The sequence below is a fragment of the Lonchura striata genome, chromosome 6 (assembly GCF_050655825.1).
Source record: "Lonchura striata isolate lonStrDom1 chromosome 6, ASM5065582v1, whole genome shotgun sequence".
Classification (NCBI taxonomy): Eukaryota; Metazoa; Chordata; class Aves; order Passeriformes; family Estrildidae; genus Lonchura; species Lonchura striata.
In genome coordinates, this window is record NC_140708.1 from 32,822,098 (window position 1) to 32,848,942 (window position 26,845).

Consider the following 26,845-nt stretch of genomic DNA (forward strand, 5'->3'; position numbering starts at 1 on the left):
TGTTTTTCTTTGCTAGCCTAGTTTTCTTCTTTCATTGACACCATAACTTCCAGATGGGTACAGACAGACACCTTTCCTTGGCCTTAGACACGATCCATGTCTGGAGCACCTGACTTGCTTTCCCCAGGGTATTATTTCTGCAGAAGGGTTTGAGACCCTCTAGATTAGAATGGACCCCTCCATTTCACCTGTCTGACACATTTTAGCAGCTGGGCCCACTTGTATTGCAGCTCCATAAGAAGAAAATTAATGAGAACTCCATGTCTGAAGAAGTAGAGCACCAGACTGATTTTGACTGTGGCTCAGTGCAACAAAATTACTTATATTTATCCTGCCTGAGATGTAAGCCTTTTGGATCTTATTAATTAAACCAAAGGCGCAGACACCAAAAGTATTACAATAGCATGTGTTTTACACAAAGTCTTTCATCTTCTCCTTCACTTTAAAAATATCTATTTTCAAAATAAAACATCCTCTCATGTTTGAAACTTGTCTTTTTTGAGTGACTTTTGCTTATTATTCACTTCTGTATTATCCCAGTTAAGTCTACAATATTTTTAAATCGCTCTTCTATTAAAAATAAACATGTTTAAACACCAAACAGCCTCAATTCTTCTCTTTAAGGTTTCCCCTCCTGGATTTCTCTCTCAGCAGGATGACAGCTTGAAATAATTTATTTTTCCTTCCTTGTCATGCTTTACATTTTATTTCCAAAGAATATGCAGAAACTGAAATTTGAAAGATCTTTTTGTAAAGGGGAAAGAACCCCAAACATGTTCTTCCTTAATGAGTATCAAAAGGTCAAAATTCTTTAAAGGTCAAAGGTCAGTCTTACTCCTAAATTTTACTTCTGAAAATAAATGAGACATAAAGTGCTTTCTGTACGAAAACCCCATTCACTACTGTGGGATCTCCTCCCAGTCCAAGTTAGAAACATGCTCTTTGTGGGATGCACCACACCAGAATACAAAAGTTTCATGGTTCCAAGGGATAATCTCAGAGAAAGGAAGAGAGAGAAAGCCAGTGCTTCAATCAGGTCGTTCAAAGAGGATACCACTCTTATAATCATAATGTATATACATTATAACTTACATCCACAGCCTGGTTATAACTAATTCTAGCCTGGATCATCTCAGGAGTGTCTTTAATACTGGTAAACTTCAAAGCATATGGATGCTGACGGTACTTCTTCTGTTGAGCAGAAAAAGATCAAAGCTGTGAATTTTGTGCTGCTCTTTCATGCTATTTGAAAGAGAAAAATCATAGGTTGCTGGAGATTAGAGTGAATTTGTGAACATAATTATTATTCCTCTTTCCTCATCTTTATGTCCTAGGTACTTTCAGATTAATATTTGTTTCAATTCAACAATAACCTTTTGCCAATTAATATTAATCTTTAAATATAAGAAAAATATTTCAAAATCAGGTTCTGCTTACCTTAATACTCCAGAACTCAGTATTTTTAAATCTTTTCTACATTACTTCAAATTGAGTATGAAGGATTGTATTTTTAATTTAAAGTTCCTTTAAGCAAGAAATTATAGACAATTGTAGTGTGTTAATAATGGCAAATATTTAACTTACTGGTTAGGTTACCTCCTTAAACCTGCAGCAAATCTGTGCAGTCATTGACACGGTACCTAATTGTTATGGCATATCTTCTATATAATGATACTAATTTTGCTTGCTGTTAAAGACTCATAGTAGCTTCTGAGAGCTTCTTGGTCTTGTTATATATACATAATTAAGGTGTAGGCAGTTCAGTGGCAAAATGACAGTTTTTCCATTTGGCCAGGTCACTAAAAGCTTCCCTTCCTGCAGGACCTGTCTGAAATCCATCAATACCTTTATCCCTTCTCCAAAGAGCACATACTTAATTTTCCAAATGCCTGAGATAAACTCATGGCTTGTAATTTTCTTTAAACTGAACTGTGACCCACAGAAGTTTATTTGAAGCAACATCTTGACCCTTCAAAGACTAAAAATACCAATGTAAAACACATAAACACTTTAAAGTACTATAAACTTATAAGTAATGTTTTGGTTTTCAAAAGTAATATCTTAAAACTGAGCAAGCTTACTGAGTTTACAGGGAACAAAAGTTAATCAAATTTGCTTTCTTAATCAAATTTGGAGACAAAGCAGAGTTGACAAAACATCTCTGCAAAAAAATTGCTAGAGATTATATCCTAGCAATTGTTTTTTATCAGTATTAGAAGGACTGGTCACTATATATAAGAAAGGACAAGGCTCATAGCAACCTAATATTACTTAGTACTCACAGAAAGGTTGAGACTAACAATCTAGGGGGTTAAATTTCTACTCAGCAGTTTTCACTACTGAAACACCCAAGTGGAATTCCTATACAGATTCACAGTTATTATTCCAGCTGGCCTTACTGTAGCAGCTTTTATAAAGCTACCTTGCTTGACACCAGCTGAGGATCTCATTGATTTGTCTAAAAAATCACTCTTCTTACAATGGATGATTACATGGGGGAAAAAAGTAGCGTTAGCAATCAGTCTAAACGATGACTGCATTTTTTCTGAGACTCCACAGACCAAATGGACACATGATTCCTGCATCATAGTTATTGAAAAACCACATGATTCAATCTCTTGCAGCAACAGCTTTGGCCAGCAGGACTACCTCTGAAATAACTGAAACAGAATACTAGGAACCTTTTAAACATTTCCACCAGAGCTTCATTTGAAGGGCTCATGGGACAGGCACGAAGTACTCTAGTCTGACTTCTTCTGTAAGTGATATTGGTTATAGGGAGAAATAAGGATGAAAACTATTTGGGCTGATAGACAGCTACAGACAGAGATATCTATATGAATTTCAATGAAAAACCAGCAAGAAGGAATCATGTATCTGTTACAAAGGAAGATTCTGGGTCCAATGGCTCCATCTTTTTATCGTCTCTCCTGTTTTGGTTCATTAAAAAGGTAGGCTAGTGGGTAGCAATTGAGCACTGTTTGATTGCCATTATTATTCATAATATCATTTGTCACCTACTTTGTTTTTGCAAAGGCTATATGGACTCCTACTGGTATGTGTTTGGTATCTGGTTTCCCTCTAATTATCAGTCCTATCCCTGGTTTTGAGGGCTTTCATGTGGTATGCCTTTTTCTTTCCCCTTTGAGTGGAAATTATTTTAATTTTATACAGACATTTTGCACGCATTATGCAGCAAATTCTGTTACATGCTGTCATGAAATCTCACCTCACTAATGAGTTCTCCTGCCTTCTTAGCCTGTTCCACATTTAATGACCCAGTGGCTATCCATCCAGCTCCTTTCATCCAGTTCAAATCTGCTCTGTATCGGTTCTGACAAAGAAAAGAAAATGTCCTATTGTTGGTGTTCATACACTTAAAATGCCATTAAAGGATTCAGACATCTCTGGAACAACAATGAAGTCAAATTAGTGCCTGCTTTTGTTTTATTGCATAGTTGCAAGGAAAGCAAAAAAAAGAAAAAACCAGAATTAAATAGAAGTATAAGGACTCATTGTGCACTATGCCTTTCAAGGTAATTTTTAAAAGGGGTTTACACCTTACTGTTGTTTACAATTTTTACTCTAACTTCAGTTTTATTGTATATGGAGCACTTTTTAAAAGATCATCCATGACTTGCAATAGAAAGAAAATTACACTAAGCATTTCCCAAAGCATACCCTTTTGTTTTACTAAAGAGAAAGCATTTTGGTTTATTTGTTTTTCCATGTGTCTTTAAGGAAGAAGAGTACAGGAGCACTTCTCACTTTCCTCACAAAATCTCTGCTACCAACAGTACTGCATTTCAAATGCTTGGCTGTAAATCAGGTTTCTCAAAGGTGTCACAAAGGTTTCAGCAGCCATATCTCAACAAGGCCTGTATACATTTCTATCTCAGTCTCCTTGAAAAGTTGTGACTTACAGAATGAAAAGTTTAGCTTAACTGTTTACAGTATCAGACAGTTCATCTGATGGTTACATGTGGTGTCCATATGGAATTTTATCACCAATTTTATCACCATACATTATTTAGCCTCCCTGCACATTAGGAAACAAAAATAAATGTACATCATATAGGAATCCTAGTGTTTTATTAGCATTTGAAGGAAGCTTTGAAGAAGCCATGCTCATAAACAGAATTATAACCCTCCTGAGAAGCACTGCACAACTTAAATATACCTCTTGAGGAAATAAGTGGTTAACAGTTACTGTTAATATCCACTATTTAATAGCTGAAAAATTAGATGCATAAAGATGTCGTGGCATTACAAGCATAAATGCCCGAGTAAAGTCAGCCCTAAGTGGGCTGAGAGCAGGCAGGATGAGAGGGAACAGGAGAAGCTCTGGACTTACATCACTTTGCAGCCCGTAGGCCCACTTGGCCCATGCCACTTTCCTGTCAGTAGGCAGGGCTGTGTACTGATGGAGAGAGGTCTTGTATCCTATATCTGTGGCCAGATTCTGAGCCTTTTTGGCATGAACAAGGTTAACCATATCCATGGGGATCTGGAACTGACTCTTTGTGCCCTCAAAGGCCCTCTTGTACTCCAGATCACTCTGCAACTTTGACATCTGCAGGGAATGAGCCATCTGTGAATCTTCCTCCACAGCTTTTACTCCAATGAGCTTACCCTTCATCTTCTCATAACCTTCCTTATATTTAACCTGTGAAGAAGAAAAGAGACCAAGAGTAAATGCTTTCAGCTGCCAAACTGACAGCTCTACTGTGGTCTGTCAGTGGTGTGGCATGCTAGGTCCTCAATACAAGCAAGAAAGAAGATAATTTGCAAAATATAACTGGAATGTCTTAGAAATTAGTGTCTATAAAGAATAAGCCCTTTCATGATGATAATAATATGTTCACAAAAACCTGTAACAAATATTTTATTTTTGGTTCTCTCTAGGACAAACAACATTCTTCATGCACAGAGGTCAGAAGGTTCTTTCAGGAATTTTCTGGCCAGGAAGAGATGTATTATGGTGCTTCACAGGAGATTTCCACTTCATTTTGAGTTCTAAAATTCACCCTCGGGTCAAATTGAGAATAGGAATACACAGTCAGCATGTGGGGAAAAGCTCTGAATTGCTCAGAGCAAACCTTCTGACTAATTACAGAATGCCAATCACCCAGACAACTCCTCCATCGCTCCTTAGCATGAATGAGTGAGGGTGGCTCAGGGCACTGAGACATATGTGACACATCCTTAACACTAGCAGCAACCTGGATTGTCAGCTGTCCTAAGAAAAAGGAGGCTGATAGAGACCATACTCACATCACTTGCCAGATCCCTCTTTGCCTTAGCTGTCAAGAATGACAAAGCATCCAAACGAAGCACAAATCCTTTCTCCTTCTGCTTCTCCCAGCTACTCCTGTAGAGTTTCTAAAGAGATGACAACAGCACAGTTTCTTTATTACTATCAATCCTTTCTATTTGTTCTACAGTCACAGTGAAAGCTCTCAAAGTAATTAGTCCCTCCTGCACTCCATGCCCAGAGACTGTATGGCTACAGATCAGATCCTGGTGTCTTCCCTTACATCCTGTATCTGTGGATACTGTGGTTACTGCAACCCCAACATCCCAGTGGTTCCAGTGAATCTGGCAGTGTGCCACTTGCCTGGAAGCATGTGAAAAGTGCACAGCTTCAAGCTCTAGAAGTGGCAAGTCTTCAGAACAGCAGATGTGACTACTATTTATTAGATGCATGGAATTAAATTTTGAGGTTTTATATCAAAAACATGAGGATCTTCTCTGAGAAAAAACATAACTTTTACCTAGAGAACAATTCTTTCACTGCAGCTGTAACTATTCACAGGAGTGAGGGAATCACACAGTACCTCACTGATATTGGCAGCATTTGCTTTGGCCAGCATGAAGACAGGGTCATCTTTGCTGATGGTGTACTGATGAAGAAACTGCTCTTTCCCTGACCTGTAGGCAACCTGTCCACAGGAAGCAAAGCAGGGTCAACAAGCAGTAGTCCACATTTAATGTTGAAGGAATACTGGCTAAAATACCCCAAATATTCAAGGATTTGTAAGGGTTAACTCATTCTTTAGCATCTTTAACTTTTGTGTTAAATATGGAGTGAAAAACTGACCTACAGACTCAGGTTGACCAAAGTACTCATGATTCAATTTCAAGGAAGCTGTGAAGCAGCACATATATCAGGATACTTTAATTTTATTTCCCAAAGTTATCTACTTTTCTACCTATAAAGCTGGCAGCAATTCATACTCTATACAAAATGCAAGAATATATTTCAACCAATGTTAAACTGCAGTTACTTCTTGGGTAGAATGAAAGTCTTTAATAGGACATAGAAACAGAGAATTCTAGGCATGAAATGAAGAATAGTAGCAATTGAATCTGCAGAGAACATTTGTGACCTAAATGTAATTGCTGACACAATGCTCCAGTGAGGACTAACATTACAACTTTGAATGAAAACATCAAGGACCTTTTATGATCTGAGTAGAAATCATCCTCATTTTATATCCCAGAGCTACAACAGCAGAGAAATGAACTGCTCTGTTTTAGCCCAAGAAATTCTTGGAGGAGCTGTTGAAAAACTATGAAAATATGCCCCATTCACAAAGTATTACATTTCTTACACCCCACAGAAGAAGTCCCTACTATAAAGCTTGGAATCTATGATTACTATTCTGTTTCTAGCACACACAGAAAGGCAGCTTGTCCAGCACACAAGAGATTCCCAATAGTGCTTGATTTTTGTTGCTGTTGTTCTAGTTCAAAGTATTCAAGGAGAGAATTAATCCAATAAACAAATAAAACCCCTTGGAATTAATCTGAAGAAACTTTATATATTGAAATGCTTCATGACTGTGTAGATATATCAGCAGTGACCACATTATCCCTAAGCTGCTTGCAAAGTGACAAATTCAGTCAAGGACTCACATCACTTTGAAGTTCCTGGCTTTTCTTGGCGTGCTTGATCTGAGAACTGTCAGCCACACTGGTGAACTTCAGAGCGTCAGCCTTCTGCCTGTACTTTTTCTACAGCAAATTAAAACAAGTTACACAAAATTTTTCTGCAGTACTTGTCCCCCCCTAAAAATGTATCACTTTTAAAAAATACATGAGTGATAGAGCCAGAAGTGCCCTGTAAATTTCCAAGACAGTTTTAGCACAGGCATCAACAAGACAAACTTCCAAGTGTGGTATTTTGAGGTGGGGAGGGCAGTGCACAAGTGTGTCCCAAATGCACTGTTGCTGACACTGTGGGCATGGATACCTTTGGTGCCAGGTGTGCTGTCTACATACCTTACAGGACCTAGGTTGCACACGAACCAGTGAGTGGTGCTCACAACCCAGGTATGACTTCAGTCAGGACCCAAGAGAGCTGATAAGCCACACAGTTATTGTTACTGTCTCATTTCCTTATAAGAGACTTCTCAAGCACATGCATGGGTGGTTCAAATCACTGAACATTTGTTACTGAGATATTTTTAAATTATTAAGATGATGCTTAAATTTGAGCAAGCTATTTCAGAGTCCTGAAAGTTACTTGAATTCAAAATCTTCCCCATCCTCTCAAAATCTTCTTTTCAAAGAAGAGCTAGGCATAGACATTGCTGTCAAGCCTCCACAGGCTCAAGTCTCAGTTATGGGAAAAAATATTGCTCTTTATTCATCCTCTGGTGCCAGTACTTGTATAAAATCCATTTGAATGGACGAATGTGAATAGAGACTAATATTTTCAGTTTAGTACATAAGACCATGCATAGTTTCATTCCATTTTAAATTCTGTTTTACACCAGAAACACACTGAAGTGAATGGAATACTTTAATTGACTTTATAAGGCTTTAGCCTGTTTTAAATTAATGTCTTTGCCTCGATATTTTGCGGCACTCATTTGAGAGCAAGCTAAGCACCCTTTCTTTCTTTGAGATAGTACAAGGAAATGCAGGACTCTGTTTCAAGACCACAGTATGACAGGGGAGACCAAGCAAACTCTTGTGCACTTTAATTGAATTCTTATTCTACCAGTTCAGTCATGAAGTGGGCCATTCCACCTAGAAAGAGTGTAAATGCATTTTTTTTTCATTATCTGGCATTTCAGGAGAGAAATTCTTCTGTTTGAACTGATGGGTGAACAGATCAGTTTACACTGTGTCTCTGCTAGGGGAACACAAAATAGAAGTTAAAAAAGCATGCAGCACTTCAAAGAGGTGCTCATCGCTTTACTTTAGAAAGCTGGAAGGGAGGGCGGCAGATTAAAAACAGCATGTTTTGTCACCTTGCATGGAACACAATGTAGTGACACCCTGCAAAGAAATGACAAAACACCAGGCTTTGTATGGCAATAGAGATCTCTAAAATAATATCCACCAGTCTCCAGTTTAGGTGACTGTCAGCCGTCTCGTGGCCTTGCACAGCACTGGAATGAAAAGGCAGATCATTATGGATTAAATATTTGTGGAAGTGATTATTACTACAGCACACCCCAGAAGCAGATGTCAGTAGCAAGACACCAGATCTGAGGTAGCTGCTCTTCTTTTGTTTCTAAGATGTATTTTTTCCCCTCATAGGAGTAGTGAGAGGGTGTCAGAGACCCAAGGTGTCAGAGAGTGTGATCGCCAGTAACTAACTGGCTTCTGTTCCTCCTTCCAGAACTAAGTGGGATTTTATGCCTCTTGTCAAAATTCCCCTAATTTATTCTTCTCTCTGTTCCCTAGTTTTCCTAGCACTAGTGAGACTGCTCAACCATAGCTAAGAAGCTGAAGAAGTTTACTTCCATAAGGTTAATGGCAGTGCAAAGCCATGAATTAATAAGGCGAAAGCAATGAAAAGCAGGAAAAGCTGAAGCTGCCAGTAAAACCAAGCCTCTACTTGCCACGGAGCAAGGAAATTTTCAACTAAAATAATATCTAATTTTTCAATACTGCTCCTTAAAGCTTATTTGTACTACATGCAGCACATGAAACTCAATGGAAATTCAATGCTGATCTGCAAAATGGACAGGAGAATGAAAAGACGTGGAAGCACAAATACAGGGATTTCTACCTCACAGATTATTCTGATAATTATATAAATGAAAAACGTAATTTTAATCTCTAAACCAGGATCTTCTAAACTATAGAATAACTAAATTATGCCCATCAGTTTTTCCATTTCTAGATATTCCTTGTTAGGAATCCCTTACCTATTCCACATAATGTAATGGAATGAACCTTTGAACAAAAAACAGACAGAAGCCTGAGAACTTTGCTTACCTCACTGACTAAATCTCCTGCCTTTTTGGCTTGTTGTATATTAAGGCTTCCTTCTGTGATACATCCAGCTCCTTTCATCCATGTCAGATCTGCTCTATATTGGAGCTGCAGAGGAAAATGACATTTACTGGCACAGGGAACACGAGTATAATGTTTTTAAGTAAACATGTGCACCCATTCCACTTTCAAAGCCATTGCAAAGACATTTAAAAAGCCATAGTACAATCAGACAGCATTCATAATGAACAAGAATTAACATCAAATGGAAAAAGTTATAATCTCTCACACTGTTTTTAACAGTTAAGCTGGGTGTACATTATCTTACATCACTCTGGAGATCATAGGCCTTCTTTGCCCACTTGGTTTTCATATCTTCTGGAAGCACTGTGTACTCATGGAGCCTCGTTCTGTAATCCAAGTCACTGGCCAGTGCCTGAGCCTTCTTGGCATGCCTCAGGTTTATCATATCCATGGGCAGATGGAAATGGGCCTTGCTCTCCTCAAAACCTTTTTTGTAGGCAATCTAGACATAGGAATGAAAATAGACTTTCTGTATCAGATATTACAATGCCATCTTAAGTCACCCCTCTTGTTTGGGTCCTTATGCTGATTAGGCAAAAAATCCCCCAAAACTGTAGAAATCACATCCTAGAAGTGACAAAACAGATGCCAGGGTAAATTTTCTAGATTCTAGAGACATTATTTCTATTACAGTAAATATTACTTTTAAACATACCCTTAAAGACTTGAAAGTTCTGTGTAGAAGTGCCTATATTGAGGTTTGAATATGATATTTTATTCATATTGAGATTTTAACTGGGTGTTATTTTCCTGCCCCGAAATAAGGGCACCATTTCCCAAAATCCCCTGCTGTGCAATCATTGGAGATTAACAGATGGTGAAGGAAACCAATTTTTTTAAATGCTTCCAAGAATTTGTTAGAGTGAGAGCAGTAACAGTGGTAGATTGCATAGTGTTGGTGAAAGTTTCCTAATTATGAAAAATTTTACCTTTTGAGTAAGAGAAATAATTTACCTCACTACTCATCTTGGCCACCTTCAGAGAGTGCAAAAGTCTTGAATCCTTGGTTTCAGTTGCTTTTCCTTTTGTTTTTTCATATTCTTCTTTATATTTAATCTGTCAAAAAAACAGTGTAAATTTAAGAATGTTTCCAATTACCCATGAAATACAGTACATTTTTCACTGGTGATTTGGATGGTCAAAATTTAGAAGAGCTTAGTCTGATTCTGTCATTGTCACTTCAAATTTCCCATATTTGCTCAGAAATTCCAAAGATGCAAGATCAGTCTCATTTATGAGACTTCTTTAAGGCTCAGCCCTCTGAGGTATATATGCTTATAAACTTAAATTCTTCTGATTAGCTAAATTATCTTGCTCTTTGAGGCAAAGATAAAAAATCAATATCAATCCAAGCAAGGAATTTGAGATTTGATTTTTTTTAATGAGGTGGGAGTTTAGAATCCCCACCACTGCTGAACACTTTCCAGCTGCAGAAGAAGTATCTGCGTTTTCTGCCTCTCCATGGGTTACAAATCTTGATATAATTTGTTTAGAAAGATTTTGTTTGGATTTTTTTATATACATTTATATACGTTTATATTAAGGAAGCAGACTAAAGAAATATGCATTCCCTTTGTAGTAGAAGAGAATACTGTTTTTGAGGCTATAAAAAATTCAAACCACTGAATTTCACTATGGATTTATTATGTAAATTTTGCTTCACTTTGTACACATGATTTAAAAAAAATAATTTTTGGAGAGTAAAATTTCATAGCAGAATCTGAGAAAGTTTCCAGCGCTCATTAGCCATTGAGAAAGATGGACAGCCAAATGCAGGATTCAAAAATCCAGAAGAGGTGAGCTGTGCTTGATTTCCCTGTGCTATTGCTACTTATATAAAGAATAATTCCCAGGTAACTCAATGTAACATACATCACTGGCGAGATCCCTGGAAGCTTTGGCAGCAAGTAAAGGCAGAGAATCAAGTTTTATTTCAAAGCCCCGGCCCTTGCTCCTCTCCCAGCCTTCTTTGTACTTAACCTGAGGAAGGAAAGACAGCAGCATGTGACTAACACAAACACACAGGACTTTCAAACAAACGTGGAAATTACTCAGAGAAAAACAGAAGCATAAATATGCTCAGTCCACAAACTGGGACCTTCTTAAGTCACAGTTCATTGTCATTTTGAGCTAATTAATTGTCTAGGATTGAGTCAAAATTTTATTCTTGGAGATCACAGGCACTTAATGCTCCAGAACATCCTGCAATAATTCTCAGTTTCAGACAGATATGGAGGAAGGAGGGTTTTCAAAATTGCCTCTGGTTATGTCTACCTATGAAAATAGTATAGATCTATAGGAGCTGATCTAGAGGCAAGACAGCTAAGAACCAGACAACACTCCACTCATTTCAGGGTTTTTCTTTCCCACCCCCAAAATGTAACTAGCCAATGCACTGAATTTGAAGTTCTTTGCATGAGCTGCTGGAGCACATTCAAAAGGAATCCAGCTCTGAGACCAGCCCAGAGGCTGAAGCAGAGGCCAGAGCAGCATCCCTCACGATCAGATTGTCCTCAAAGCACACTCATGAGCCTCACTACCTCACAAACACCACTGAAATGCATGAGCATCACACACTTAACTTCTGAAAGTCAGTGGAACTTCAAGGAATAGCTTTTTAAGCTCTTTTTCAAGACTCCACTTGAAATTCCATTAAAGCAAGATTAAGCATGCCTTCATCCATATAATGCATGCACCTAATGAAGGTAGAAGGTTTTCAGGAAGCCCCAGTTTCTGGACTTGTCTTTCTGCATGTTTATATTTTACCAATATCTAACAATGGGCATGCATCCCAACACAGTACAGTCGCAAAGAATGTTCCTCCGCAACACTCTGCCAATGCAACTCAAATAAAACTTAGGGGAAGAGCACAAGACACAAAAACCTACAGTAATGACAATTCAAAGTCATGAAAAATTATGAAACTTAAAAAATAAAGCTTAAAAAATAAAAGTCACACCACTAATATCTGGAGGTTTTTTCCTCATTTTGCCCTTATTTGTCTTGGGCCTTTTTTCCTCCAAAACTTTCTACGAAAATGGAGGCCTGAAAAATACGCTAAAAATTAAATATAAATTCAACTTTTCCTGCAAGCACGTGGTTTTAGCCCACAAGACTCTAAGTGAATCACTATTTATTGCCAGGAATTATGAATGGAACAACAGTGGGCATGATCCAAGTTGGCTGAAGTCACTGTTTCATTCCATTGACTTCAGTGCACTTTGAATTACTAGAACTGTGCAAATGTTGGCTCTTCATAAAAATTTCACCTCAGAAGCAGTTAGTTTTGTGAAGTGAATATTGATTTAAAGAAATTCAGATAATCTCAAAATATCTTGGGAAAAAAGTCTAGATGTTTCATTGTCCTTGAAATTGGATCTCTGTCTATTCTGGGCACAATATTTCATGTTGTTTAGTACAAAACCAAATGATAAATGATAAATGCTTCCAGAAAGAGTGTCAACATCTTAATATTAATTTCAGTCTATTAACAGCATCATGAATGCCAGTATTTCCCCAAGGCTTGGCTTACCTCACTGTATAACTCAGCATTGGCTTTTGCTTTCACTAACAGTGGTACATCCTGAGGTAGAGTATAATTTGTTTTTGTCTTCTCATACTGGGCTCGGTAGTTCAACTGCATATGTTGAAAAGGTCAGCAAGAAACTCAGTTATTTTTAACTTAATAAAAATATATCCATTAGACTGAATGATTGCTGTTAAATTTCAGGTTATTGGTGCCATAAATTGCAAATATGCTCATAGGAATTTATGATGTAAGCATGAAGGCTATAAGGCTAACTTTTACTTAAGAAGTAGGAAGTAGAAATTTACTATATGAATAAAAGTTACTGATTATCTTTAAGTACAAAAGATATAATTAAAAACCTTGCCTTAATAAAGACACAGAAAATTATTTCCTAAAAAAGCACACTGATACAAATCTTAAAAGTGGAGACAAATATTGGATCTACTGGTATGCTTGCCACATTTTGGAAAGTGATTTCATTCGATATGTATTCTTGGTTTGGCTATGAATCTGCTGAAGAACTGTCAAGAATAAAACACATAAGGCTACAAATCCTATGAAATTAGATTATTTCATCATTATAATAAACAACAATGGTTAAAGATGGGACAACTTACATCACTGAGCTGCTGTGCATTTATTTTGGCTTGAGCAATTTGTGGAGTACTGGCCACAGAGCTGTACTTCAGCTTGTCTATGCTTTGTCTGTAGTTTACCTAATTTAAAATTAAATTAAAAAAAAAAGATTTAACAAAGGAAGAAATGGTCAGATCAAAAAATGAGAGATTGAATAAATGAAGTTTTGCTAACTAATACTCTGGATAAAATGTTACTAAATCCATAAATAGAGCTGAGGAAAAATGGCATGATCTCTTGGATGAGATCTGAGTTAGTGCTCTGAAAGTTTCCTTGTCTGAGGTCACAGTTTTTATCCCACTCTGAAAATTACTTCACTTATAATTCCATCCTGTCAAGCCCACAAATTCTTACAAAGATGCAGCCATTGCTATAAAATCCCCCAAATCACTGCTATAAAATCCCCCAAATTATTAATAAAAATAATTTTTAACCATCACTTAGTCCATTTTTATCTTTATCAGACAAGAATTATTGTAACTGCCTATGAAGTGGTCTGTCCAGTGTACCACCATTGGATAGAGTAAATGAACTCTCTTATACTTGGTCTTTACTGAGTTTTAATGTAATAAATTAACCACAAAATTTACCTGTGGTGAGAGCTTTGTGTGGATGCTGAGAAAAGAAAAATATGTACTTATAGTACAAAAAAGTCATTTTAATGTCAGCCATCAAGAGGTCTGGAGCCCACTAGATTATTACTAGTTACAAAATAAATATTTTAAAGCCCCAAATTAAGCATGATAAAAAAATCATATGACACTTCCTTTCAAACCTGTTGCTGCAAAAGAGCTCATTGATATACCATAAAACACAATTATTATTCTCTGTAGGCCCTCATTAATATTCACTGTAGTTAATCACCACTTTGCAAACATTTCAAATCACATTGTTTAAAACTAGTTTCTTAAGAACACTTCTTCCCAGTAAAGTGGAGCATATTTCTGGAGACTTTGAGTTACTGAAACGATTTCAATGCAAACCTCCTTATCTCCCGTATCCTCACATAAATTTCCTCATTCTGCCAGAATGATAAAAGCTAGGAAAAAAGGCCTGAATTATCTCACAGGTCCAAAGTGATTCAGGTACTTAAAACAATGCATTTGCTTTCTCAGAGACGAGAGAATTTTAATTCCATGGAAAGGGGTCATTTCTTTTTAACTGAAGCTGTGTATTTATTGCTACTTGTGATTGCTTAGTGTATGAGAGAGGTGTATTCCTAAAAGAGTTCAGGGTAAGCATGTTGGTTATTTGGGAGCACACAGGTCCTGGGACTAATGCAAAATCCTAGATCAGGACTGGTGCAACTGAGTCTCTGTGGCCACTGGAATGATGTGTTTCAAACCCTGATGCTGACTATCAATTGGAATTGCTGAAATGTCTTTTACATTTTGGACATAAATTTATGCTTACCTTGAACTCTTTAAGAACACAGTAAGCAATCAAAAACTGAATTTTACTGTTTTCAGCTTTTACAAAGGCAAAGCTGAAATTACTGCTGTAGAGGCAAGAGTTCATCTTAGAGTTGAAGTATACCAAATACTTCCTCAAAAACACCAGGGTTCCCAATTCCAGATCTTCATGTGCCATCCTTGTCTTGGAAGAGGTGGTTGGGCCCAGAAAAATCTCACATAATGTTAATGACCTTTCTAAGGCATAATGCTCCTGGATTTTTGCCATTTCAGTGTAGAGACAGGGTGTACATACTTTAGGAAGTCAGAAATGCCCTGCAGAGCTGCTGCTCTCTTCCTGTTGATTTTCTAAGCAGTGCCTGGTGAATGTGCTCCTGTCTAAGGCACAGGGTGAGCTGCCAGTGGTAGAGGAGATGAGTGAAGCTTTTAATGCTTGTGAGAAGTGAAAGGATCATACTGCACTTGCCACGAGTCAGGGCACAGGGGGCTCCTCTCTCAGGGACCAGAGCTGCAGGAGGTGACGCGACCAACCCGCTCCCCTCCAGAGGGAACATCAATCCCCAGGGAATTCACAGAGGATTCCCAAAGGCTCTTTTAGTCTCCCTGTGCTTTCAGTGCTTGATGCTGCTGCTGAAGCTGCCCCAGGATGGTGAGACTTTAGCAGCACAGAGCTGGGATAGGGCAGAGTCATGATTTCACTTGGCCCTACAGTCTGTGCTGAGCTGACACAACAACAGGACATGGCAGCACCTTCTACTGCTCTGAGACCTCTTGACACTGCACTTTTTTGCTTTAGCTTCATTAGCAGTGGCTGCTTGTTCCTGTCATTAAATCATCATTTGACACACACAGTCTATCACAATCTCTCCTACAGAGAGATGATGAGCTATGCAAGTCATAGGGAAAAAAAAAAAACCAAAAACAAAAACATAAAATTATTATTTACATCTTTCAAAGGGACCAACTTTCTTGTTGTCTGGTATGAAGGAGTGAGAGTAGCTGGGTAATTGTAGTCAACACCATCATGTTTGTAATCAGACTTATAGGCTATCTGAAACACAAGGAGAACAAAAAAAAAAATCATTATTTTTTTTTCAGCTGTCATTTGTTTGAATAATTATCAGTCAAGAGGAAAGGAGAAACAATAATATTAATATTAAATGCAAGAAACAAAGTAAGTTCAATGTCATGAGTGACAAAGAAAATGAAATTATTTGCATAGTTTAGCCACTAATTGATTCTTTTTCAGCTTCTCAATTAATCCAATGCCAACAGTGGGAGCATTAACTTAACTTCCACCTATGACACATCTCTTTTATCTTTCTGCTTAGTTCTCAAGCTTCTTACAGATTTGTAAATAATGTACTTGAAGGAATGGTATGTAATGAAATAGCTTCTTGACTAACCCAGTAAATTAAATTGCAATCCAGCAATCTTCATTAAAGACTGTTTTTTCCAGCAAAGGTCTGACCCTGGGGGTGGTGGCAAACAACCTTCAGCATCCTACTGATGTCAAAGAAAACTGAAGGATCTCAGTGTGTTGCCAGATCACTGAAATTTCTTATTTTAACTTCTTCCACACAGTGAGCCATAAAACAGTACAAAAGGGTTTCCAAAATTTCCCCTCTTCTCAACATATCTATCCGTCAGATCCCCAGTACAGTATGATCTAAAGTTTTCTATCAACTTAATTCTGGAAAAACTGAAAGACACGGAGGCCACAAGCATGCAAGTGTGATTAAAAGGGACTCACAGTGCTTGCCAAGCTGCCAACTTTCATGGCATGGAGCATCCTCTTGTCCATGCCAATACCCACATAGTGACCTTTCATTTCATTCTGGTAGGTTTCTTTGTATTTAAGCTGTACAAAAAACAAACAAACAAACAAACAAACAAACAAAAACCAACTCTGAGAATATAATTCAGCTTTTCTACTGACGAGTTTCAGCTTTTAAGAGTTTCTATATTTTAAGCAGGGAGACAAATTGTTACAGCTCTGGTCTACAAGTGCTGCTCCAATACAGCAATTCATTAGTCTACAACAGCCTTGGTATTTTAAAAAATAAAAGCTAAAACCCTCAGTGAGTTTCTTTTACTACAAGATATAATTTACTTGCTCTTCATATCACCTAATGCCACATAAAGAAGATACAGATGTGTTTCATCAGAAATAAATACTAGAACAAAGTCCCAAGGAGACAATATTTGTACATTAAGAAATGAACAAAATTGACTTGTTTTGGTGCATCTTTCACAAATCCCAGAGTCGGGGATTTGACAAGAAAAATTGATCATTCAACCATCTGAACTGTATGGCAAAATATTTACTCCCCTGGGATTTCAGAGAATGGTAAGAAGCAGTATGAAACAAAATTGTTTCATGAGAAACAAGAGGTTTAACTATTAACACTGATTATTTTCACACAGTAATTATGCTCCTCTCTGGCATGAACTCTGGTGAAGCATCTTCTGCCTACCTGTCCAGTCAGGAAATAGACATGCATAATGAAATAAGTAATTATGACAGTCAAGAGTAACAACAAACTTCTACTTCTCTAGATCAGCAGTACATGGCAAGTGACCTTTCTTCTAAATACCATAATAGTTCTTTCCATAATCCTAAATAAAATAAATGTCCCAGCTATACATCAGGACACATTAGGATAAGTGCTGTACAAAAACAGGCTAAAATGAGTTACAATCACATTTCCAGCACACATTTATATGAAACACACACTCACAGATGACCTGTGATTCCAGCAGCTACCAGGGCAAGCAAGCCACACACGAGGTACTGCAAACTTACATCACTGGTGAATTTTGAGATCTTGCTCATATTCTTGAATTGTGGAGTGTCACAGTAGTTCATGCTGTAGTCTTTGTTGTTTCCAAGATCCTTCTTGTACTCCACCTTAGTGACAAAAATGCACAACAGGAAGCTGTGGTAAAACCTTAATCTGCTCTAGCAAGTTCCTTCACACACCATTTATTAGGCAGACCCACTGTTCAGAGATTTGGACACATGGTATTAATCAGATGGCATATGATGAAAATTAATATGAAGAGAATACTCATATACTCAGTTCTCATTTTATAGGCAAAAGAAATGCAATTTCATCCTCTGCAAAGTATACAAGACAGTTACAGGAGGAAAACTATTAACAAAAACTATGGTATACAAAGAAATTCTAAGGTGAGTTTGGAGCAAATGAGCATGTACAAATGTGCCATGTACCAAATTCCAGCAAGACCTCAGCAAGAGCTTTTGTACTCTTACAGTCATTCCTGTTTAAGGAACTCAGCCTGTAACAGCTGCAGTGAAAGACTGAGAGATGAGAAGAACTCAGCTTGCTTAGTTGAGGAAATCAAAGGCAGAGAGAAGAAAATGATATATTTGTAAACCTCTCAGAAAAGAAACCATGCAGGGAGAAGAACTTTTTAAACTAAAGGGCAATGCTAGCACAAAACACAGTGGTAATAAAGTGGACAGGAATAAATGTAGGCTAGAAATTGGAATAGGAGGATTATACAGTGCTGTATCGAAGCAGCAGGAACCAGGAATCATTGGCCCAGGAGGCCCCTTCCAGCCCTACTTGCAGGGGTTTTTCATTATTGAAGGTTTTATACTTTGACATCTCAAGAGTATAAGTTTATAAAGTGCCATGGGGAAGTTCTAGAAACTCACATTTATTAATAGTTTTATAGCTGATATGACATTATAAATAAATTAATAATTCAGAATCTACTGAGAATTCTCTTGCAATCTTCCCTTATCAAGCAGAAAAAGAATCAATTATCAGTGACTCACAGTCTTTTACAGTATGGAAGAAAAAAGAAATCTGCATAACCAGAATGGTATAAATTTTGTCTCTTTTCTTATTTTTTGATTATTAGAATACCCTTTGAGACACTCTAAGGCACACACCAAACTGGTCCTAAAGCATTATATCTTAATATCATATTAAAAGCACAGTTCAGGTTTGGGGTGGGGTTTTTATCAGATTTCAATTCTTCATGTGGTCAGAACTAGAATTGCTCTCTGGGGTTAATTTCCCACACTTTCACACAGATGATTGGAAGGGCCACAGTGCAGCACCTAAAGATCTGCTCTTGAGCTTTTCTCTCCAGTTGCTGTCCTACACACCAGACGACTTTTGTTATGTACAATGCAGTAAGAACAACAGCTTTTTTATTTACTTGCAGTCCTTACTCATCAAACACAAATATTTGTATGAGCTGCTCCCAAACTTGTTAAGAGATCGATTCAAGCCCTTACCTCACTGACAAGCTTGTTAACACTTTGGGCTTGTTTAAGGACCAAGTTGTCTTCAGCTGTTAGGGAGTGAAAGTGAGCTGCACCTTTCATCTTGGAAAGATCTTTCTTGTATTTTATCTGAAAAGAAGTAGGGAGAATTATAAAATAGATGTGCACCTTTTCATCTTTACTATTTAGACTGGCTTCATGAGTCAGGATAATATCTTTCCCTGTGCTTGCTTTGATAAGTAAGTGGAACTTGCCAAGCTGAAACACAGTATTTACTACCTTGAAAAACCCAAATATAACCCCTTAGCCCCTCACAGACCCTCTCAAGACATTTTACATAGCATTTAGATAGCATTTTTAATAAATTTTTCACATAGACTGAACAGCACTGGTTTTTGTTCACGGCTTGAAGAGATTGCTAGCAGATTCCTGGCTGGAGCTTGTGTGCTCTTCTATTAATGAAGTTAATCCTTGGTACTTAATTTTAGTCAGAGGATTACAGATAGTCATCAAGCACTCTGCAAACTTTTCCTTTTGTAGAAACCAGCTTTTTAAAAAGCTGTATGTTTTCATACTTTTAGTGTGTTTAAGTGAATTATATTTCTCAATAAAATCAAGATTTAAATAAGGGATTTCTAAATTAAATTTAACCATCAGGTTTTTGACATAAATTGGACTTGGATGGTGAAGAGAGGTAATACTTGGCCTTTTATAAACTATTTTATATGAACTGAAATGCAAAGTGGCTTGGGTTTTTTATTTTCCAAGACTGCACACATTTCTTCAGGCTTCAAAACTATAAGGAAAGTTTGTAAGTACTGTAGTGTCCAAATGTTACTTCCATGAACCAATCCTCCTTTTCCCTCTATGTATTATAAATTAATGAGGAAACTACTGACCACTGGCATTTTCAAAACCTATTGAACTGTGATCTTTATGTGGAAAGGTTAAATATTTCATATTTAAACAGGGGATCACTGAGTTTGTCATTAAACTGGGATTGGTCACAGAGGATTTGAGGTGTTTTATATTCTCTCAGTGATAGGCTCAGGTAACAGAACATGACTGATCCTTTCACTCCAGTTTATTGCTCGTGTCTAGTCCAGACTAATACAAGCTGAAAGTCTCCACCATCTGTTATCTCCCCAGAAGTCAGACTGAGCTCATCAGCTCAGGCAGCCCTACTGGGGACAGGTGTCCACCCTACAAAGGTTGTCACTCACAGGAGCCCTCAGAGCAGACACAGGGTACTGATCTACACACTGACCCATTTTTGTCACTGCCTGAAATGGTCTCCCCAAACAGGGCTCAGGCCCTCTCATAGATGGGCTGGATGCAGGAATCACACACCACCACCTTTGCCAATTCTTTAGTTTACCACCCAAAATCAAAAATCACATCCCAGAAATAAGCTCACTTTTGTGAAGTGACAGTGTCAGACTCTCTGCTTCTTTCCCTCCATATGACTTGCTTTGTGCTAGGGGCATGATACATCAAAATATCAAAACCAGTACAGTTCATTCATCCTCCATTTATTCACTACTGGGAATACCACAGTAGTCCACAGGATGATTAAGGCAGTTGAAGGTTTCATTAATAATACAGGTGCAGATTTGCCAGGAGGGTTAACCTAACAGTAGGGATCCCCATTAGTTGCTACATCCATCTCCTCCTTCGTGCAAGCTGGAGCTGTGCTCCCTTCTATTAATGGATATTATTAATCCCCTGAGCTATCCAGTTCCCAGCAATGCAGCAAAATGTCACTTTTGTTTACTTCTCAAGTGCAGTTTTAGCATCCTCCTCCCAGGCACTGCTCTGACAAACTGCTGGTTTTAATTGTTTATGAATTGTATTGATTCAGGTTTCATACTTACATCACTTGCCAATTCATTTGCTTTCTTGGCATTTTGATAAGCTGGAGTGATCATAGCAGGAAAGCTTCCTTTCCCTCTGCGCTCCTCAAACTCATCCATATATCCCTGAAGAAAATTCAGACTGTTTACTCATCATACATGAGCAGGTGGGGCCATGAGTTATTTTACAAAGCCCCACAGTCCTTGTTAGTAGGAAGGTTCATGGCTTCAATGATTTTTTTTTAATGAAAAAATGACCAACATATAAGAATAAATTTACCTGTTAAATTACTTATGGCTCTGAAGCTACCTGTGCTGCATTCCAAGAGAAATTTAGGTAGCCATTAGCTGTGGTAAAGACAACGTTCAAGTGTACAATGACATAAACCCTTCTGCTCTCACCTCATTTCTCACAGAGATGATATCTGCTTGCTTCTCTGTTTGTCAATATATGTTACCCTGTAATACTATATAAATAGCTAATGGCTTGATTAGCCAGGAGACTGGCTTAAAGTTTACAAGTTTAATACAGGATCAGCCTTCTTTTATAGTGTTACAGGAGCTGTTTAATTTTTCCATGGTCATTTTTCACATAATAATTGACCAAAAATAGTTCACTAGTGCAGTGATGTATTTTGAAGAGGGATGAATAAATGAAGCAGAGATACCTAGATATCAAAATGCCAAACTCCTTAGTGAAAAAATCACAAAATTCCACTTGTCTGATTAAAAAACATCCAATTGCTGTGCAAGTAACACCCTTAAATACATCTATAGATAAGTTTATCTGTAAATATCTGACAATTTGAAAGCCATTTAGATAGTTTAGCAGCAAAATACTGGAGATTTTTTTTTAATGTAATTGACAATAATAATCTCAAAGCCTTCTATGGCAAAAGCTGGGGAGAATATGGAGTACAAACAAGAATACACCAAGTGAGATAAAGAGCAATGTGTCTTCTCTGGAATATTTTGTGAATCTTTTGTAGTAAAGAGGCAGTTTGAGCGAAAATAGAATGTGCCATGAATAGAATGCATGTCAAGAATGCCATGGACAACACAGATAGGAACAGCTACAAATATCTGGGATATCTCTTTTGTGTGTTCTCAGTGCAAAACCATCCATTGTTGGTCCTTTTGGGCACCACCAATGTCACGTTTTAAAATAGGTCACACCACAAGTTTGTGAACATTACGATGCACACTGGTGAATAATAGTTACAATGGCATTAAATTATTCTATAAACAGGCACAGAAAAGAAAATGCAGTTGAATAATCAGCTGAGTTAATTTCTTAAAATATCATTAATAAGTTTGAATTCTCCAGACCAACCTGTCTTTTGCTTCTAACTTTCTTAAATACATTTTAATATAATTTATTATATTGTGTATATGTTCAAAGTTTCAGAAACTATTTTAGCCACTCTTAAGGTTTTTAAAGATGAACAAAACAGATGTTCAGTACAGGAATTTTATAGTAAGATTCCTTAAATTGTCTCATGTTATATATAAATATGCATGTACATATATATATATCTGTCTGATGCATACTCAATTCATTGTTAATGATCTCAACAGTTAGAAATCTAATCTCTTTACCCATGTTAAGTCACAGTTTACTCAGAAAGATACATTAATTTCAGTGACTCTGTGTTATTTGACTAATAATATCAGTATCCAATCTACAAAGATTAAAACTCAAATCAAATTTGAAGTCCATGACTGAAGTTTCAAAGACACTTTCAAAGAAAGAAAACTTAAATTAATTCTAAAACAGAAGCATTCTAATGCTTAGAAATGTAATTAGTCCTTTCTCAAATTAATTTTATTTGTTTATTCCTATTAAAACTTGTAGCAGTTCAAAAGACAGAAGTAATTGAAGGCTTCATTGCTCCAATTCTAGACTCATACTTTTCAAGGATGGTTTGCTTTCCACAGAATACTAAATGTAGATTTCAAGAGAAGAAGTGAAGAAATGTAAAATACCAAAATTTTTAGGAAAGCAGGGCTGTAGCCCCTATTCCTTCATTTCTCCAAAGTATATGGGCCTACTGAGAAGCAGGACAAAAACCCTTGAGATTAACCATATAGTTTTCTTTATACAGTATCACTACTCAATTCCTTTCAAATTCCATTTAGCTGCATTCAGTTCTATATAGCTGTGCTATTCCCCTAACCTAATTGGAATTTGGTGCATTCTGGGCAACCACAAAACCAATTGTATTCCTTCAAAAATGAAACATAAGTAAAACAAATGCCACTGACCAAAACAGAACTAAAGCCTATCTGGTTCTACAAATACAAAACTACAGTTTGTCAGGTTTATAATTCCCCTTTTATAGATGAGGTGAAATCTAAGAGATTGTGTATCTAAGAGATTCAGTGCTGTTCACACATATTTAGAGCTGCAAAGCTCCCAAGATTTGTGAAAATACCCACAGGAAAAAGGCACCTAACTATCTGCCAGGTTTCTACCATTTCACAACCCTTTAGCTTTTCTCCTGCCTGAATTTACTTATTCATGGAATGGGAATATTTCCTCGGGTAAACACATTTCAGTGTGATATACAACAGCACCAAAATAGAAATTCAGAGTGCGTACGTGCACACAGATAAAATTTGCCAAGGTCAGTGTTTAGGAATGTCCCTACCATGAGGGTCATGCAGTGACAGTGCAGCTACCTTCAGGTGCCAGTGACAGATGCATTACACTTTAGGAGCACAATGCTCTTTGCACACCATCCTTTCCCTTGGGACCTTGTTTTCTCACACAGGACAACAAAGTGAAAATAGGTGTCACCAGTTTCTAAAGCCTTGAGCAATCAGCTGTAGTAATGATCAACACCAGCATGGCCATCTCTCGGATGTTGCATACCTGTCCATATTGATCTGCATTTTCCCTTGCAAGAGCAACATCTGCTCCAGCTGTATGGCTGACTTTTCCCTTGATCTCTTTTTCATATCTTTGATGATACTTCACCTAACAGGAAAAAAAGGAAACAAATAATCCAGTGAATTTAGTCTGGTTCACAGATGCTGCACAATAAATAACAACCAATGGCACGCACATGTTCTCAATAAAGGATTGTCAAAACTCCCATTGCCACCAACCTGCACAAGTCAAATATGCCACTTGAAGATACAAAAATAGAATTATATCTGTACTTAATAATGCACTAGGAATATGGGACTTGCCATTTCAACCCAGCCTGTTGGGTCAATGTGTTCAGCACCACCTGCTTGACAGTGGCTAAACCCTGATGCTCCAACAGTTTAAAAAAATAGAACTGATTGTAATGCAAATTCACAGTTACCACAGAGCACTTTTTTGCCACAACCCAATTGATGATGAATCCCATCAATAAATGAGTTTGTTTCTGAAAGATGCTTTATCCCCAGTGATAAAGGGAATTTTAGGCAATCATCAAGTTTAGACCAAGATTTGCACTACATTTGCTGAAGTCAAGACAATGCCTGTAACCTGATGCTGCCCTTTAATCACCATGTGTGTTTGCTGACAAAAGTGAAGGGTTTTCCAGAGATCAAAGGCAAGTAAAAATAGCTAATTGTTTTAGAGTCAGTTGCTTTTACCTTCAGAATTATGGCTCTCTTATTTACCTCAATGATTCTTAACAATGTTTTAAATTCACTTCGAGTTACATGTTCTTCCATATGTTATCTTCTCCAACAAAACGAGCTTTTCTTTCAGTTTCCAATAACAAAGCACAATTAACTGTACATTTTGAAGGAAGACTGATGTCCTTTTATGGTGCTTATTAAAGAGTACAGGGGTGTTGTGGTTTTGTTATGTTTGGAAAGGAAAAGAAAGCCAGTAAAGATCAGTAAGCCATGCTCTTGGAATTTCTGCCAGTAAATGTTTCAATTCAAAATTTGTGTGTCAGTTTAATATTTTCTTTCCCAAAAGAGACTTTTCTTTGGACACTTACATCACTGGCTAATTCATTCGCTCTCTTGGCTATTTGATAAGCTGGAGTGATCATAGCAGGAAAACTGCCTTTTCCCTTCCGTTCTTCAAAGTCTTCTGTGTATTTCAACTGTAAAAGTTCAAGACAGTTCAGGAGCAATTAGAGCAAATGTGCCTTGATTGCACACATAATCAATCCTTAAAGTTGCAAAGTCAGGCGTTGGATGGCTGTCATCTGCCAAAAGGAAGATGAACCATAAAGTCTGAATCTTTGCAATTTGGTCTTTAACTACACAATCACACATCTTCTGCATGGCCCCTTTGTCTTATTCAGGGTGTAGAATGAAAAGAGTTGTTTAAAGAAAATACTTGAAGTGCCTGCAAGATGCCTTCTCTATTTACATTAGTCAGGCAGCTTCTTTCTTTACTTTGCATGGCAGCCAGTTGCTGGGTATGGAACAGACTGGTTCTGCAGCTTCTGTTCTGACAGCCTAAAATGGCCTCAAATTTAATGTGGTCTTTGTAACTGAAAGTATTAAATGCTTCATGGTAAAACAAATCTGCCTTTAAAATATTATTTTTTTTTCTTTGTGTTCATATTTTCAAGTAATTTATAAATACCCTAGGAACCACTTGCAGAGCCAAAACCAGATCAATCTATTTTGTTTCACTTACATCACTTGCAAGATGTGCTCCAGCCTTTGCATGAAGTATATCTGGAGTGTCTACAACAGAGGTGAACTTTGAAACTCTCTCTTCATGTCCACGCTTATATTCCACCTGAAGAGGAAAACATATATATCCATATTACAAACAATAAGCAGCAAAAGGGCTTCAAGAGAAAATGAGCAATAGCAGTCATGACATTCTCCAGTCTTCACAATCAAGCTATCCATATATTTAAGCCCCAATTTCCTTAAAGTGATTACCAAAAACAAACAGAAATAGACCCAGATATTCAAATTTTCACTTGATTTATGTGAGCCATACTTTTGATTAAAATACCATGAGAATAGTCATTAATGTCCAAGATCAAACTCCAATGACATTGTGCTTAAATAAATGAAAATTTTTCTGTGCATAAATTTAAAGTAGCTTGTATATGAATTAATTTCAATCTTACAGCTATTTGATTTCAAATGATGAAGTGAAAAGTGTCAAATGTAAATAATTTGATGAATACAGCCATAATGGGAAAGCAAAGGTAATGAATTTTATGAACATTTCAGTGCAAGTCACAATCTTTTTCAGGTTGTGATAAATTATGCAAAAGTTGCTACATTTTCCAGGAAATATCTACATTGTCACTTATTCTATATCATTGTCTTCCCAGGCCAAGCAGTTTATTTATCAGTTTTCTGCATCATGTTAACATTTTCTCACTTTGTAACAGTATAACAAATATTCACCATAGAATCTAACATCTTAAGTGAATGGCCTGAACCCAGGATTCTCCAAATTCAGAGGTATAAAATATAATTAAAAACCCTTGTGACTTACATCACTGCTTAGCTGGGTGGCTCTCTTAGCAACCTGATAACCTGGAGTGATCATAGCAGGGAAGCTGCCTTTGCCTCTTCGTGGCTCAAATTCTTCTGTATATTGAAACTAGAAGATGAATTTGTTTAATAGAAAAGCATCCACTGTAGTTTAATATGATTCTCCTTTTCATGCCTGCTTCCTAAAGGCATGTATCGTTTTATTTAAAATAAAACAAATAAAAGAACTTCTACTTTTTTTAGTTACAACTATTTCCTACATACAACAGAAAACATTTCTCATTTGTATCAATTATCCACAGTCAATTGCCTATGTTGATTAGGTCACTAATCCATTGTATAGACACAGTCATAATTCAGAAGTGCTTTTCATCTGTCTTGAAAATTCAGTCAGTGAAAGTCTGGTCTG

At 37.1% G+C, this 26,845-nt stretch overlaps 1 protein-coding gene across 6 annotated transcripts in view; it reads right to left on the minus strand.

The window, feature by feature from the left end:
* The window catches only part of NRAP (nebulin related anchoring protein), a 47,745-nt gene that overhangs the window by 16,348 nt on the left and 4,552 nt on the right, over positions 1-26,845 (minus strand). For 3 of the 6 annotated variants that reach the window (XM_021525954.3, XM_021525956.4, XM_021525953.3), the window contains exons 6-26: positions 26,438-26,545; positions 25,613-25,717; positions 24,960-25,067; positions 23,888-23,992; positions 21,034-21,138; positions 19,172-19,288; positions 17,702-17,806; positions 16,649-16,756; positions 15,842-15,946; positions 13,465-13,563; positions 12,851-12,955; positions 11,191-11,298; positions 10,273-10,374; positions 9,563-9,760; positions 9,238-9,342; positions 6,919-7,017; positions 5,838-5,942; positions 5,275-5,382; positions 4,355-4,666; positions 3,230-3,334; positions 1,093-1,191 (exon numbers count right to left, since the gene is read on the minus strand). In XM_021525954.3, the coding sequence (XP_021381629.1) occupies positions 1,093-1,191; positions 3,230-3,334; positions 4,355-4,666; positions 5,275-5,382; positions 5,838-5,942; positions 6,919-7,017; positions 9,238-9,342; positions 9,563-9,760; positions 10,273-10,374; positions 11,191-11,298; positions 12,851-12,955; positions 13,465-13,563; positions 15,842-15,946; positions 16,649-16,756; positions 17,702-17,806; positions 19,172-19,288; positions 21,034-21,138; positions 23,888-23,992; positions 24,960-25,067; positions 25,613-25,717; positions 26,438-26,545 (2,511 nt within the window). The remainder of the gene's footprint in view (positions 1-1,092; positions 1,192-3,229; positions 3,335-4,354; positions 4,667-5,274; positions 5,383-5,837; positions 5,943-6,918; positions 7,018-9,237; positions 9,343-9,562; positions 9,761-10,272; positions 10,375-11,190; positions 11,299-12,850; positions 12,956-13,464; positions 13,564-15,841; positions 15,947-16,648; positions 16,757-17,701; positions 17,807-19,171; positions 19,289-21,033; positions 21,139-23,887; positions 23,993-24,959; positions 25,068-25,612; positions 25,718-26,437; positions 26,546-26,845) is intronic. The other 3 variants (XM_085582797.1, XM_085582796.1, XM_085582799.1) reach the window with 3 other exon arrangements.